Raw genomic sequence first — 15487 nt, forward strand, 5'->3', positions numbered from 1 at the left:
TCCTCGGCAACGTGTTGCCCGAGACCACCTCTGGTCAGCTTGCCCGACGGAGTTGTGCTCCTCGGCTGCGTGTCAACCGAGACACGCCCACGCGGTCTACCCGCCTGTGTCATGCTCCTCGGCTCATAGCCCGAGTCGCTCCAGTTCGACCTCCGACTTGCGACTCGCCGGGTTGGCTCATAGCCCGAGTCGCTCCAGTTCGACCTCCGACTTGTGACTCGCCGGCTCGGCCCATAACCCGAGACACGCCAACACGGCCTGCCCGCTTGCGTCATGCTCCTCGGCCGCACGTCGTCTGAGACCACGACCTCTGCTCGGCTTCCCGATTGAGATGTGCTCATCGGTCGCACGTTGCCCAGGACCCAAGACACTCGCGCGGCCTGCCCGCCTGCGTTGTGCTCCTTGGCGCATAGCCCGAGTCGCTCCAGTTCGATCTCCGACTTGCGACTCGCCGGCTCAGACCATAGCCCGAGTCGCTCCAAGTCGATCTCCGACTTGCGACTCACCGGCCCAGACCATAGCCCGAGTCGCTCCAGGTCGATCTCTGACTTGCGACTCGCCGGCCTAGACCATAGCCCGAGTCGCTCCAGGTCGATCTCCGACTTGCGACTCGCCGGCTCAGACCATAGCCCGAGTCGCCCCAATTCGATCTCCGACTTGCGACTCGCCGGCTCAGACCATAGCCCGAGTCGCTCCAGTTCGATCTCCGACTTGCGACTCGCCGGCCCAGACCATAGCCCGAGTCGCTCCAGGTCGATCTCTGACTTGCGACTCACCGACTCAGACCATAGCCCGAGTCGCCCCAGTTCGATCTCCGACTTGTGACTCGCCGGCTCAGACCATAGCCCGAGTCGCTCCAGTTCGATCTCCGACTTGCGACTCGCCGGCCCAACCTGCCCGCCTGCGTCGTGCTCCTCGACCCCCTGCTGCCTGAGCTCACCGCGGCACGACCAGCCTTCCTTATTTTCTAAATCCGGACTCCGCCCCCGGTAACGAACCAGCAGCTGCTCTACGAGAACGAGCACTAAAAGCTGAAGCCACACCTCGAACCCCTCTTACAACAACAGCCGATGCGTGGCTCCCTTCAGGGGTGGGGAATATGATGAGGGAAATAATGGCGACAAGACTGGGGCTGACGTCACCTGTCCCAAATGACGCATCACGCCTCAGTACCTGGTCAAACGGACCAGAATGTCGACCGAGGCACATTAAACATTCTGCCCAGGCTTGGTCTTGCACGCCACGCCAGCGCCAGTGTCAGACGCTACCTGCTCCTGCAAGGGGGCACATCAGGCACAATAAGCTTCCCTATAAATACCCTCGTATGCTAAGAGGGAAGGAGGACTAGAGACAAACTCACACACAACCCCTACAGGGGGGACAACCCCTACAGAGGAGACTCCAAACACTTCTTCATCTGAAACCCTCTCCACATCGCTAACTTGGCCGTCGGAGGGGTCGGGCCGAGCGCCTCGGCCCGACCTTTGTGCAGGTGCCAGACGGGGTCGACTCTTCCCGACGCTGCGACGACGCACTCACCCGACTCGACGTCCCGACCGGACCGTCGAGACAGGCCACGGGAGACCACGAAGGATGCCACCCGAGATCCCCGACATTTGAACCCCCGAACCGAGCCGCGACAGCCCCGAGGCCACGGCTTAAACAGATGCCCCACCGCATCAATAATGATGGGAGAAAACTTACATACAACTATTTTGTTGGGAGAATTACCACATATGTTACAATCTCGTTTTCACATTTGAAACCTTGTATCCTTGTGAAATGGTTATTAGTTGGACTTAATAACATAAACAATATTCTAACATCTGGTGGTATGTTCGATTTTCAATATTTTGGATTCAATGGGTTTCCCAAACAAGGAACGCAAGAAAAGCCGAAAAAGACGAGTACCGAGCGCGAACTCGCCGGTGGTTGGATTGGCGATGAGACGAGCGTTCGGATCGCGGTCGCTGGAGGCGAGGAGATGGCCAGCGATGGCTCGGAGACGGCGTTGGGGAGCGGAATCCATCTCCAGGTTTGTTCGTCTTTGCCCTTCCTCTCTTCCTCTCACGACTCGATCTCGGGACACATTAAAATAACGATGGAATGCAATACAGCGCCGGAGATATTTTATTATTTAGATAGGACGGCTTCCCTTGCGCAGACGTCTAGTATTCGTGTCACCATCATCCGCACGCCATATCCGAACACTTTCCATGACAGCCTTTCTTCGGCAGGTTTCCTCACTTTTTACCATATCTTGCTGCAGCGAGTGTTTCCACCGGGACAACATGCTTGGAATTAGATCTGTGGTTTTTTATTTTAAATAAAGTTGATTAGTTTAAGAATCTAAAATTTTCTTTTATGAAAGTATTATTAAATATTTTTATTTAAAAAATTATTCTTCAAATTAAGAATATTATTTTTAAAAATTATTTTACCTAAAAAACCCTTACTGCTGGGTTTTAATCGAATATTTTTTTCTAATTGATTTTTATCTTACACGCTCCTTTTTCTTTTTTGCCACATTAATGAAAATATCTTTTAATTCTCTGTTAGTAATCTATCCCGAACCACATCATTGGTCACCTCTATCTCCTCCACGCTTTGCTCCCATATAAGTAATATCGCTAATTACCTTATTTCTCTTATCCTCCTTACCTTTTTCTCGTCTCCCATAGCCCTATGCTTCCATCCCGAAGAACAATCCAAAGAACCAATTGTGTATTATTGTCACCGGCATAATCAACCCTCTTATTGTGCTACTCTCCCACCCAAATCGTCCATTGTAGTAGCACGAATGGTGATGTCACACTAAATCTCTTTTTTGTGATAAAAATAAGATTATAATAATTGTCATTAACATGATGTGCCCCCTTTGTTTGTGCCCTTTGCATTGGTACCATAGTTGATCATGAAAATGTTACATGCACCCTCATTTAGCTCATCTACTTTAACGTTTTCTATGCCACCATCAATCGATCCGGTTCCTCTGTGATATTTCTCCAATCCAACAAATCACATATGAAGAAGGATATTGCTATTATGCTCTTTACCTTATTTGTCTCTCGAAAAGGAGGTAACGAGTGACACCACTCAAAATGAGAATGGAGCGTGTGAGGCAACGGGGCAAGCGACATTATATAGAGAGAAAGAATAGAGGAATAAGAGGAGAAAGGAGAAGGGAGGAGAGGACGCATAGTATAACTAATGGTGAGAGCAAGGAGCAAATGCGATGAGTGATGCCGCTAAAGATAGATAGCTAACTGATGAAGGACGAATGATAATTTTTGTTAAAATGATTAAAATTGGGCACCCCAAGTAAAAATAAATTAGGAGAGTGTAATTGGGCAAAAGTCCAATAGTATTTCTTTTTGGATAAAATATTTTTATTTTTAGAAAAAAATAATATATTTGATTTGGTACAAGTATAATATTTTCTATTATATATATTTTAATATTTTTAATGATAAGATTTCATCGTCCAAATATAATATTGAGAAGGTGAGACTTTTATCTGTGATTATTTTATGTTATCTTTAAATTATTATTTTTCTTCCATCTTTTTTGATTTATCTATTAAAAATCTAAATCATTTCTCCGTAGGATCCCTGCACTTAATCTTTTATTTATATATATATTTATTTTCCAAATTAGATGATCCTATGTAAGACACGAAAAGACGGTGAAAGACTTTCCTCCAACGAATTTGCTCGTTGACCTCCGGTGATTATTTTCTAGTTATCTTTAAATTAGAACCTTTCTTTCATCTCTTTTTATTTCTTGACCAAAACAAATATTTGTACTCATCCAATATCTCCCAAAGTCAACGCATTTTGTTCTGCTACTGAGCCTGCATTCTTTGGGGAAATGACGAGTCCGGTACCCGCGTAGTTAGACTTCAGATGTTCCTGAACCACGGTGGCTCATGGTTGACTGTACCTTCGGAACCTACGTTCGGTAAGCGTACCATTTTATGCGGACCACGTATTTAGTTAGCCACCTCATTGGACTTCGGATTAGGCTTATTTACTAGCTGTTTGTGTCGTGACAGCGTACTCGGTGTCTCGAGTCCCACGTCCCATAGTCGTTCAACATAGCTGTTTGTTTCGGATCGATATTTTTTATGACTTTTATTTAATTTAGAAAATATTTGATTATTTTAAGTTGTTTATGTTAAGCATCGAGCCTTTTATTTTTTGGGTTAAGCGGAGCAATAAAACTTTTTGAAGTTTCAAAAATTGGCTGTCGAAAGAATTATATCTATCCATCAGGAAAAAGAAAATAAAATTGTGCGCACTTGAGGTCCTTCTGTTGTCTTTCTATTAGCACACTGGCTTAGACTTTCATCCTTTATGTGCATGGTTACTTACAGTCAATTATATGTATGTATGCTCTCTTTTAGGTGCATAATGAGAGAAGCAGAGACTACACTATTCAGGACACGGGTGTACCAATGATGTCCCAAGCTCCTGGTTTACCCACCACTTCTGGGTGGCAAGTTTATCCCCAGCCAACATCCACATACGTGGGCAGTGATTTTGGAGCTACAGGACAAGCAACAAATCCTCAGGGTCAAATGTTGACATGGAATTCTAGCACGTCAGGTGGAAGCTTTGTTTCAGAGCCTAACTTGTACCCAGGTCAAACCATTGCAACTGCTCCTGTTTCTCATTACCCAGTTTCAGCAAACACCTCCAGTGCTACTGCTGGGTCACTTCAAGCTTCACAGAACTCATCACCTTATGGTGTTATGTCGAATACAAGGCCTGCTTCTTCACCAACCACTCGACCTTTGTACTACAGTTCATAAGCTGCATCTTCTGACAATTCTCTAGGTCTGTTGCGTCTAGTATATTACTACTTGAATTTATATTTTAAAAGCGTCTAATTAAGAGTAAATGGTAGTTTTGTTTTGGTATCTTAGTAGTTTATCCTGAAATAAGCTATCGAGTTTGACGTGAACCAGTGTGCTTTAAACATTCTTAAATGTTTTATTTTTCATCCATTCTTTTTTTTCACCATGCAGTATTTTCGTCTTGGGCAATTAATCATATGTTATGTATTCCACATCAAGATAGTTTGACAAAATTGAGTTTCGAAGGTTTGTGGAGACATAATTTCTAGACATTTTTCCTTTCAAGTGGGTTCAGAGTTTTTTTTTTCTTTAAACAGTTGCCTTTTATGATAGAATTTTATGATATGCTTTGCATTAGTAATGTATTCCAAAGATCAAGCAGTAAATACAAGCATAAGGCACTTCCGCCTGAACTTTTACAATATCTTCTTTACTTCTGGTTATAAAGCCTTTTGAGTGCTATTGTTTACGGATATAAAATTCAAACATATCTGGAATTCCAGACATTGTTAGATAATGACCCCTTTTCATAATCTTTATAACTTTTTCTAGTGGCATACTAATAGATCATGAAGCAATGTTATTTTTAGTTGTGTGATGAGACATGCTCAGGGAAGTGACCAATTTCTTTAGAACAATATCCAACTGATAGTATGCAATAATTTCATCTCAGTGCTGGTTGAATAAACACTGGCCAAAACATGCCTTGCAGGTATCCAGACTCTCCCATCAGTGAAGTTGCCATGAGATTTATGATACTCTGCACCGGTCTGCTCTTTCTCGGCTTCACTCAAGCTATGGAACTTTGGAACTGCAGAAGATAGCCTACTGCTAGCTCTATAATTCAATTGTACAGGCTTTTGTGGTTTGATGTGGTGACTGGATCTACCTAGAAGAACATGTTATTTCTTGGGTTCTAAATGATTGAAGCCGCACTTCCAGCTTCAGAAAGATGTTTTCCCTTCATGTTCAAAGTCTATGGATGTGTCAATTGTCGATAACATTATCGATTTAAATCTGCGATCCAGATGAGTAGTTGCTTCTCGATTTGGCCTTTGATTCTTCTTGTAAGATTTCGAATAGTCGCAATCTTTTGATGATTTTAGATTTCGAGTCTCAATCCTGCTCGAAATTTGGTTTGTTTTAATTGCTTGCGCATTGATAGATGTGACGCTGATGACGACAAGAAGAAAAAGGAAGAATAATTAATCAAAGAAGCTGCCCTCCACAACTTTGATGAACTCCTTGAAATCGATCCTCCCGTCGTCGTTCTCGTCGTACGCCGCGATCATCCGTCGGCATGCCTCCAATGCCGCCCCCTCCGGGAAGCCCAGCTTGCAGAGAACACGATGCAGGTCCAGGGGCTCTATGACCCCGTCACCGTCATCATCGAAGACGGAGAACGCCTCCGCCACTTCCTCCAAGCTCGGCTCCTCCCCCTCAAACACGCCACGCATCTCCTCGAGCTGCTCACCGTCCGCGCCGCAAGGCATGCCCGTAATGATCTCCATCACCGTCTCCACGTCTTCTCTGGTCAACTCGGGCGCCTCGCTACCGTCGGCCGAGTCGCCGGGTCTGACACGATCGACGACCCCCGATGCGCACGGCGCTGGGTGCCGGAAGAGGAACCCCATGGATATCTTATTCTTCAGGACGACCCCCATGGAGATGGTCTTGTTGAAGTGGAGCACGATGGGCTCTGTGAGTGCGAGGGAGTGGTACGGTGCAGTTGGCAATGGTTTCTCCATGGTTTCCAGCGCTGAGGAGGAAGAAGACGCTGCTTCTTGGTCCAACCAATAACATGCATGGCGAATCGATGTGTATTTATGCGTGCAGGTGCGACTGTTTTCCTCTGGCACGTACGCAGCAGAGGCTGTCGACGCGGTGGCTAATCACAGAATCCAACAAAACTGGGCTGTCCTCGACAGCGAGGAAGAGATAGAGAGAGAGAGACGTGTCAAAATGTTGATGCCATCAATCAAACGGACGCACACAATACTTATAGACGTTCCATGTTCGGCGAATCTTTGCAGGTTCGGTGAAGAGAGATCCGGATTGGATCATCAGATAGCTGAGATAGATACTGTTCGTTCATGTTCTCAAAGATCACCACTGATACTTTGCTGAGACGAGGACTTCCTCGTAATGTTTGGCGGCGTTGTCCCAGCTCAGGTCCTGCGCCATCCCTCGCGTCTGCAGGCCCTTCCAATTCTCCTTCTGGTTCCTGTAGGTGTTGAGGCAGTTCCCCAGCGCATTGATCAGCTTGTTGGCCTCCGCCCGGTCGAACGTCCACCCGAACCCGCTCTCCCTGAAGGGATCGAACGGGATCACCGTGTCGCGAAGCCCGCCGATGGCGTGCACCACCGGGACCGTGCCGTACTTCATGGCGTACAGCTGGTTCAGCCCGCAGGGCTCGAACCGCGATGGCATGAGCAGGACGTCCGCCCCTGCGGTGATCCTGTGCGCCATCTTCACCGAGAACCCCACCCACGCCCTCACCTTGTTGTGGTGCTCCCTGTCGAACTTGCGCAGCATCTCCTCCAGGTCGGCCCGCCCGGTGCCCAGCATCACCAGCTGCAAGTCCTGCCCGACGATCCAAGGCATCGCACCCGCAATGAGGTCGACGCCCTTCTGGTGATCCAGCCGGCCGATGAATCCGATGAGGGGGACGTCCTCGCGGACAGGGAGGCCGAGCTCCTTCTGCAGCGCCGCCTTGCACTGTGGTTTCCCGGCTTGCAGAGTCTCAATGGAATAGTTTCTGTAGCCATCGGATTGCAGGTGAAGATCCAGCTCAGGGTTCCAGTCCACTGTGTCGATCCCGTTGACGATGCCTTGGAACTTCCAGTTATTCTCGTTTATGATCTCATGGAGTCCCCACCCACCTTCGGATGTTGTGAGCTCCCATGCGTAGCCACGGCTGACGGTGATCACGCGGTCAGCAGTCTTGAGGCCGGCCGCGAAGATGTTGAAGTGGTCACCTCCCATCGGCTCATACAGCTTGAAGAGGTCCATGTGTTGATCGGGCAAGTCGACATGGAAGAAGTCCTCAACTGGACCACGACCCTGGACAAGACAAACAGGTAGAATGCAGACGATAAGGATTCCGAACTCGTAGTTTCCTAAGTTGTTTAGAATGATGCCATGAAACTTCTATGTCAGGATCAGATTCAAGCATTCTTCTCGGTAGAAAAAGAGAAGAGAAGATGAATGATTTTATCTTCATTTTGAGCGAAATGAATCTAAGATGTCTAAGACTCAATGTATCGGTAAAACTGAAAATTCTTTAGAGAAAGCAGAAGAGCAAGGTGATATCCTACAAGCTGATGGACTAGCAAAAGATGCAGATCTTGATTCTACTTATGATTCAGTCGAATCATCACTTATTATACAAGAATCTGAAAGGGGTACTGAAGATGAGAATGCTCAGAACCATACGGAAGCAAAATCTGATGGTGTAGATACAGAAGCAGATATTGAGGTAGAAAATGTGGATTCCCCTCCTCTGGCTGGAGCGAATGCCATGAATGTAATAGTAGTTTCCGCGGAATGTGCTCCTTGGTCAAAGACAGGTATTGATATTTTTAGTATTTTCGTATTTTCCGATTGATCTTTTGCTGTATTTTTACTCTTACCTCTCAAGTACTGAAAATTTGTTGTATCAAGTCTATGCTCCACAATTGGTAATGAAGTGAATGACTGTTGTTTGGGTTTATAAAGTGTTATTATGATATTTAAATAAGATTCACTGACATTTATCATTTTTAACTTCAACAGGAGGGCTTGGAGATGTAGCTGGGACTCTGCCAAAAGCTTTGGCTAGGAGAGGGCACCGGGTTATGGTATTTCTCCTTTCCCTTTTGTCGATTAATTTCTGTTTGAACCTCAAATCTCACGTTAATGTTGGTGGTGACTCTAGCTATTCCACAGAAAGGTAAATTGGAATAGCAATTCAAATCATAAAACTGCAATTACAATGTGCAGGTTTACCAAACTAGAATAATGTTAGTCCAAAAGTTGCTTCCTTAATATTGCTGTTGCATAGCCAGTTCAATCTTTCTTTTGTAAATTATAGGTTGTTTCCCCAAGGTATGCCAATTATCCTGAATCCAAAGATATAGGTGTTCGCAAATATTACAAAGCTGATGGGCAGGTCTGTATCTGCTGTTTCATGTCATGGTGTTTAGATTTAGCTATAAATACATACTTATCCAGTTGATGTCATATTATGGGATGCAGGATCTGGAAGTAAATTATTTTCATGCTTATATTGATCGTGTGGATTTTGTATTTATCGACAGTCCAGTTTTCCGTCATCTAGAGAACAACATTTATGGGGGAGACCGGCTGGTAAAAGTTTTTTGCAATTTTAACACCTGTAAATTAGTCAATCCAGTTTATTCACTTTTTGTTACTTCATTTTTTTGTGCACTGAAAATACAGAAATGACCTTCTACAAGTTATTTATATTGTCTTTCGCTAATTAATGCAGGAAATCTTGAAACGGATGGTATTGTTATGCAAGGTAGCTGTAGAGGTATCTCTTTTGTCCTAAACAACATATTCAACTATCCATGATGTACATAACAGAATATGTTAGTATTAGAAATTCGTAGTGAGCATTTGTCTAAGATTAATGCAGGAAGGGACTTCCAACATGATTTTTAGTGTGAAAAATATAGTCATGTCGGTGGCCGCTTCAGTGCTGCTTTGAGTTAGTACTTGATAGTCCTTGAGGTGCTTAACTTAATTGCAAATGCCAATTCCCAACCCTTTTTCCCACTTCTTTTTTCTGGTTCTGTATCTTTGTTTTCTAGTTCATGCAGATGTCTTATGACTGAAATTAGCATCGTACAGTGTTGTCTTAGGTCTAAAATTTCATTACAGTACCAGTAGCAGGACCCGTTCAGAGGGGTAAGTATCGGTCAGCACAGTATCAAAACATTCAGTGTATATATATATATATATATATATATATATATATATATATATATATATATATATATTAAAAATTGGATTGAATACGATATGTAACCGGGCAGTACTAGCATAGAGGTATCCAGTCAGATCGATATGTTACACTCAGTATACCATACATCTAATTCTATGGTTCTGCATACTAATTGTCGATGGAGAACTGACTGTGACTTTGGTATCAACAAACCTTAACAAAACAATTTACTGTTTAAAAATTTTGGAGTTTCATACAATTTCTGATTCTTGATCGATGTTTTAAAAGATGTAAATCTCTGTGCAGGTGAAATTATTTAATAGGCCAAGTTTATATTAGAAAAAAGGCCTAGTTGTTAAACTCATTTCCATTTATTAGGCTTAGGAAATTAAGAACAAGGCCACTGACATATATGGTTTTCTTTGATACCTTATGTTTTTTTTCTATTATGATAGAGTCAGTGGAACTTTGTGCAAGGATTTACCTTACGTTAAACACACAATGGTAGTTACTCTCCAATGTTGGTGCTCTGCCAATTAACAGATATTAAATCATAATACTTTTGTTTAATCATCTAAGTTTTTTAGAAAATTGATGGAGTAATCGAGTGGTTGATGTAAATAACTGAAGGCTACTCTAGCATACTTAGTTCTTACTGCCTCTATCCTCCCTGATTTCTCGGCCTTACCTTTGCATCCAATTTATCATTGTTTCTGTTATCTGCATATGTTGTTTCATATAATTCCCTGAATTTTAACCATTGGCTAGTTTCTCTTTTTCTTTTGCCTTATAATTCTTCTAAAATCAAAAGTTATTGTGAATTATAATCTATTAGGATTTATCAGTATTCTGGCTTTCATGATAAGCAAACCAGTTTTGTTGTGAAGCAGATAAATTTGCATACCACTCATGTTATATTTCTTCGCAAGTCTGTAGTCGGTGTATAACCAAACACTTAATTCTATTCGAACAATAAGATTTAGTTTTATGGTAAGTATCCTTTTTCTGTGGATATACCTTGTATTTTTCATTCACAACTTGTTAAACATATGTCATTGTTTCGAGTTTAGACTGATACAATTGCAGGTTCCGTGGCATGTTCCATGTGGCGGCTTATGCTATGGAGACGGAAATTTAATTTTCATTGCGAACGATTGGCACACATCACTTCTGCCTGTGTATCTGAAAGCATGCTACCGCGACAATGGCTTGATGAAGTATGCCAGGTCCATCTTGGTGATCCACAACATATCTCACCAGGTTAGCTCTCTCGCATTTTATGCTGCATCTATTAGGTTAAACTTCTGTTAAATTCTCTCTTCATTTAGAAGTTCAATTTGCTGAGTTCAGTAGCCTGTGAGATCCTCAGAACTGCTCAAAGACTGTTAAATTTGCCAAGACGATATCTGCAAGTTTGCAGTTCTCTCACTTACCTTATCAGTAAACCAAACACTTTCTGACTATTTCTCACGTCACTGAATCAATGATCCAATTATGCTTGCATGAATTCCTACAGCTGCATTGTATTTCTTGAAGTTTAGGTTGCATGATGCCCCTGGCCATATTGTTTTTGTGTGACCTGAAGATATTGATCATATGTTGTACTTAATTTTTCATGAGTCTATCATGGTTTTTCCCAAACCTTGTTATAATTGCATGACATTTGAAGCACTCTGTTTTATTAGAAACCTTCTTTACATCCTTCTCTTTTGCATCAAATGAATGTTTGTCTTCTTAAACTCTTTTTGAGCAATCAAAACATCTCCGCTTTTAATTTCTTTTCTCCCCCATTTTTGTTGAAGTTGCTTCATTTCAAACTTGCAAAGATTTCTGAGTTACCACCACCAAAGAAAAATCATTTCGCTCAAAATGAAGATAAAATCATTCATCTTCTCTTCTCTTTTTCTACCGAGAAGAATGCTTGAATCTGATCCTGATATAGAAGTTTCATGGCATCATTCTAAACAACTTAGGAAACTACGAGCTCGGAATCCTTATCGTCTGCATTCTACCTGTGTGTCTTGTCCAGGGGCGTGGTCCAGTTGAGGACTTCTTCCATGTCGACTTGCCCGATCAACACATGGACCTCTTCAAGCTGTATGAGCCGATGGGAGGTGACCACTTCAACATCTTCGCGGCCGGCCTCAAGACTGCTGACCGCGTGATCACCGTCAGCCGTGGCTACGCATGGGAGCTCACAACATCCGAAGGTGGGTGGGGACTCCATGAGATCATAAACGAGAACAACTGGAAGTTCCAAGGCATCGTCAACGGGATCGACACAGTGGACTGGAACCCTGAGCTGGATCTTCACCTGCAATCCGATGGCTACAGAAACTATTCCATTGAGACTCTGCAAGCCGGGAAACCACAGTGCAAGGCGGCGCTGCAGAAGGAGCTCGGCCTCCCTGTCCGCGAGGACGTCCCCCTCATCGGATTCATCGGCCGGCTGGATCACCAGAAGGGCGTCGACCTCATTGCGGGTGCGATGCCTTGGATCGTCGGGCAGGACTTGCAGCTGGTGATGCTGGGCACCGGGCGGGCCGACCTGGAGGAGATGCTGCGCAAGTTCGACAGGGAGCACCACAACAAGGTGAGGGCGTGGGTGGGGTTCTCGGTGAAGATGGCGCACAGGATCACCGCAGGGGCGGACGTCCTGCTCATGCCATCGCGGTTCGAGCCCTGCGGGCTGAACCAGCTGTACGCCATGAAGTACGGCACGGTCCCGGTGGTGCACGCCGTCGGCGGGCTTCGCGACACGGTGATCCCGTTCGATCCCTTCAGGGAGAGCGGGTTCGGGTGGACGTTCGACCGGGCGGAGGCCAACAAGCTGATCAATGCGCTGGGGAACTGCCTCAACACCTACAGGAACCAGAAGGAGAATTGGAAGGGCCTGCAGACGCGAGGGATGGCACAGGACCTGAGCTGGGACAACGCCGCCAAACATTACGAGGAAGTCCTCGTCTCAGCTAAGTATCAGTGGTGATCTTTGAGAACATGAACGAACAGTATCTATCTCAGCTATCTGATGATCCAATCCGGATCTCTCTTCAACGAACCTGCAAAGATTCGTCTAAGTATTGTGTGCGTCCGTTTGATTGATGGCATCAACATTTTGACACGTCTCTCTCTCTCTATCTCTTCCTCGCTGTCGAGGACAGCCCAGTTTTGTTGGATTCTGTGATTAGCCACCGCGTCGACAGCCTCTGCTGCGTACGTGCCAGAGGAAAACAGTCGCACCTGCACGCATAAATACACATCGATTCGCCATGCATGTTATTGGTTGGACCAAGAAGCAGCGTCTTCTTCCTCCTCAGCGCTGGAAACCATGGAGAAACCATTGCCAACTGCACCGTACCACTCCCTCGCACTCACAGAGCCCATCGTGCTCCTCTTCAACAAGACCATCTCCATGGGGGTCGTCCTGAAGAATAAGATATCCATGGGGTTCCTCTTCCGGCACCCAGCGCCGTGCGCATCGGGGGTCGTCGATCGTGTCAGACCCGGCGACTCGGCCGACGGTAGCGAGGCGCCCGAGTTGACCAGAGAAGACGTGGAGACGGTGATGGAGATCATTATGGGCATGCCTTGCGGCGCGGACGGTGAGCAGCTCGAGGAGCTGCGTGGCGTGTTCGAGGGGGAGGAGCCGAGCTTGGAGGAAGTGGCGGAGGCGTTCTCCGTCTTCGATGATGACGGTGACGGGGTCATAGAGCCCCTGGACCTGCATCGTGTTCTCTGCAAGCTGGGCTTCCCGGAGGGGGCGGCATTGGAGGCATGCCGACGGATGATCGCGGCGTACGACGAGAACGACGACGGGAGGATCGATTTCAAGGAGTTCATCAAAGTTGAGTGATAAGCAGATAAGATTTCCTCAAAGCAGTTAGGAAATCTCTCAGCAGTTGAGAAGCAGATAAGATTTCCTCAAGGCAGTTGAGAAATCTCTCAGGAGTTGAGAAAAATCCTCCATACTGAATGTGTATAACCTCCCTACTGAGTGTGTATAAATGGCTGTCAAGAACTCACTATCAAAATGTATTAGGCAATTATATCTTATACATTTCATAGTTTCTTCTACAATTTCTATCTTTCTATCTTTTTCGCTTAATTTCTATCATGGTATCAGAGCTGTAATAGGTGGTCCGGGCAACTTATCATCACGCTTCAAGTACGTCTCATAGTCGATCAACTTATAATAAAGTTCTTCGAATGATATTGGTGAGTCACGTGCCCGAAGTGCTGCTGTCAGTTCTTTGTACTCGCCTCCTAAGCCATTGAGGGTATGGATTAGGACTTCTTCATCGCTGAGAGAATGACCTATCAAAGCTAAATCATCGATGATAACTTTGATATTTTGTAGATAATCAGCAATAGTACTTCCCTCTTGTTTCATTTTCATCAGATTGGAGAGAAGTCCGAGCATGCGAGTACGCGAGCGATTTGCCAAAGTTGTTTGTAATTTGCACCATGCTTCTGCAGCAGTCGTACATGAGGATATCAGCGGGGCAATGGATCCAGCAACGGAAGCTTGAATAGCTTGGAGGATGAGGCGATCTTGACGTAACCATAGTTGGTGGGCTGGATTTGGCACTGGATTGGGTTCGCCTGGGATGTTGATCATTTCTGGTGGACACTGGAAAGAGCCATCAACGTAACCTAAGAGATCATAGCCAAATAAAAGATTAGAAAGTTGTGCCCGCCAAGATGCGTAGTTGCCGCCTTTGGATAATTTGAAGGGAATGAGTGCTGCAGCATTGATGGTGATAAGACTTTGAGAAGTGCTCAGAGTCCTTGCAGAAATAGGGACAGGAATATCGGAAGAGGAAAATGAAGACATCCCAGATATTTTGTGGCGGGTCAAGTGATCTTTATAGAAGATGTAAAGATATAGGAGGAAGGGAGGAGGAGAAAAGCAGATCGATGCGCTGCAGAGTAGGCTGCAGCGCGATGAACTGCAGTGATGGGCGAGCAATCTGCAGCAAGAAAGGCAGCGATGGCTGTGGCGGGAGGTAGATGATGAAGACGTCAGATGTAGAAGAGTAGCTGTATGCAACGCCGAAGAGGGCTGCTGCTTCTTCCAGAGGCACTGGTAGGCTGCAGCGATTCAGAGTGCAGGAGAGATTGTTGCCGCGAGGTGGAAGAAATCTCTGCAGCTTGCAGTATTGGAGTTTGGTGGCCGGAAGAGCAGCGGAGTTTTCAGCGGAAGACTTCGGTTGGCAAGGGAGTAGCAGCCGACGGTAGAAACAAAGGCCGTGACTGTGCTTCCTTTAGGATCTGATATTAGCAGCCACAAGTGCTGCAGTAGGCTGCAGCGAATGGCTACGGCTGAGGGGCGAAGGCGTCGCCACGAGAGGGATGGTTGGACTCCGGAGAAGAGGGCTTGCTCTAGGCAAACTGCTCTGATACCATGATAGAAATAATAGAAGATAAGAATAATAATTGAAGAAGCTTTATTGTAGAAATGAAATAGCTTTAGCTTGAATCTATTAACATGTTCCCTCTCCTATTTATACAAATTAGGAGGAAGGATTTCCCTAATTTAAGTAATTCCTTCTTTTGACAAGTTTCGTTTTTATATCATTTTTGTAGATTATTTTACTAAGTACACATGGTTATATCCTCTCCATCATAAGTCTGATGTTTCTACTGTATTTACTAACTTTCGAAAGTTGGTCGAGAATTTT

General features: G+C 45.1%; 4 protein-coding genes across 4 annotated transcripts; 2 read left to right on the forward strand and 2 right to left on the reverse strand.

Moving 5' to 3' along the window:
• Positions 1 to 6063: 6063 nt before the first annotated feature.
• LOC135680381 (probable calcium-binding protein CML46) lies at positions 6064 to 6606 on the reverse strand. Its single transcript, XM_065194262.1, has one exon. It carries the CDS (start codon positions 6604 to 6606, stop codon positions 6064 to 6066), a length of 543 nt encoding a protein of 180 aa, XP_065050334.1.
• A 329-nt stretch (positions 6607 to 6935) lies between these two features.
• On the reverse strand, positions 6936 to 8776 carry LOC135588168 (granule-bound starch synthase 2, chloroplastic/amyloplastic-like). The gene has a single exon (XM_065080161.1). The coding sequence runs from the start codon at positions 7868 to 7870 to the stop codon at positions 6965 to 6967; it is 906 nt and encodes a 301-aa protein (XP_064936233.1). The 5' UTR covers positions 7871 to 8776; the 3' UTR covers positions 6936 to 6964.
• Positions 8777 to 10134: 1358 nt separating this feature from the next.
• Positions 10135 to 12920, forward strand: LOC135587071 (granule-bound starch synthase 2, chloroplastic/amyloplastic-like). Its single transcript, XM_065080160.1, has one exon. It carries the CDS (start codon positions 11887 to 11889, stop codon positions 12790 to 12792), a length of 906 nt encoding a protein of 301 aa, XP_064936232.1. The 5' UTR covers positions 10135 to 11886; the 3' UTR covers positions 12793 to 12920.
• Positions 12921 to 13134: 214 nt separating this feature from the next.
• LOC135680383 (probable calcium-binding protein CML46) lies at positions 13135 to 13659 on the forward strand. The gene has a single exon (XM_065194263.1). It carries the CDS (start codon positions 13135 to 13137, stop codon positions 13657 to 13659), a length of 525 nt encoding a protein of 174 aa, XP_065050335.1.
• The last annotated feature ends 1828 nt before the right edge of the window (positions 13660 to 15487 follow it).

The sequence above is a fragment of the Musa acuminata genome, chromosome BXJ1-8, assembly GCF_036884655.1.
Source record: "Musa acuminata AAA Group cultivar baxijiao chromosome BXJ1-8, Cavendish_Baxijiao_AAA, whole genome shotgun sequence".
NCBI classification, from domain to species: domain Eukaryota; kingdom Viridiplantae; phylum Streptophyta; class Magnoliopsida; order Zingiberales; family Musaceae; genus Musa; species Musa acuminata.

Excerpts from the sequence above, each read along its gene's own strand:
- LOC135588168 (XM_065080161.1), bottom strand. The coding sequence starts at position 7,870 with ATGGACCTCTTCAAGCTGTATGAGCCGATGGGAGGTGACCACTTCAAC.
- LOC135680381 (XM_065194262.1), bottom strand. The coding sequence starts at position 6,606 with ATGGAGAAACCATTGCCAACTGCACCGTACCACTCCCTCGCACTCACA.
- LOC135680383 (XM_065194263.1), top strand. The coding sequence starts at position 13,135 with ATGGAGAAACCATTGCCAACTGCACCGTACCACTCCCTCGCACTCACA.
- LOC135587071 (XM_065080160.1), top strand. The coding sequence starts at position 11,887 with ATGGACCTCTTCAAGCTGTATGAGCCGATGGGAGGTGACCACTTCAAC.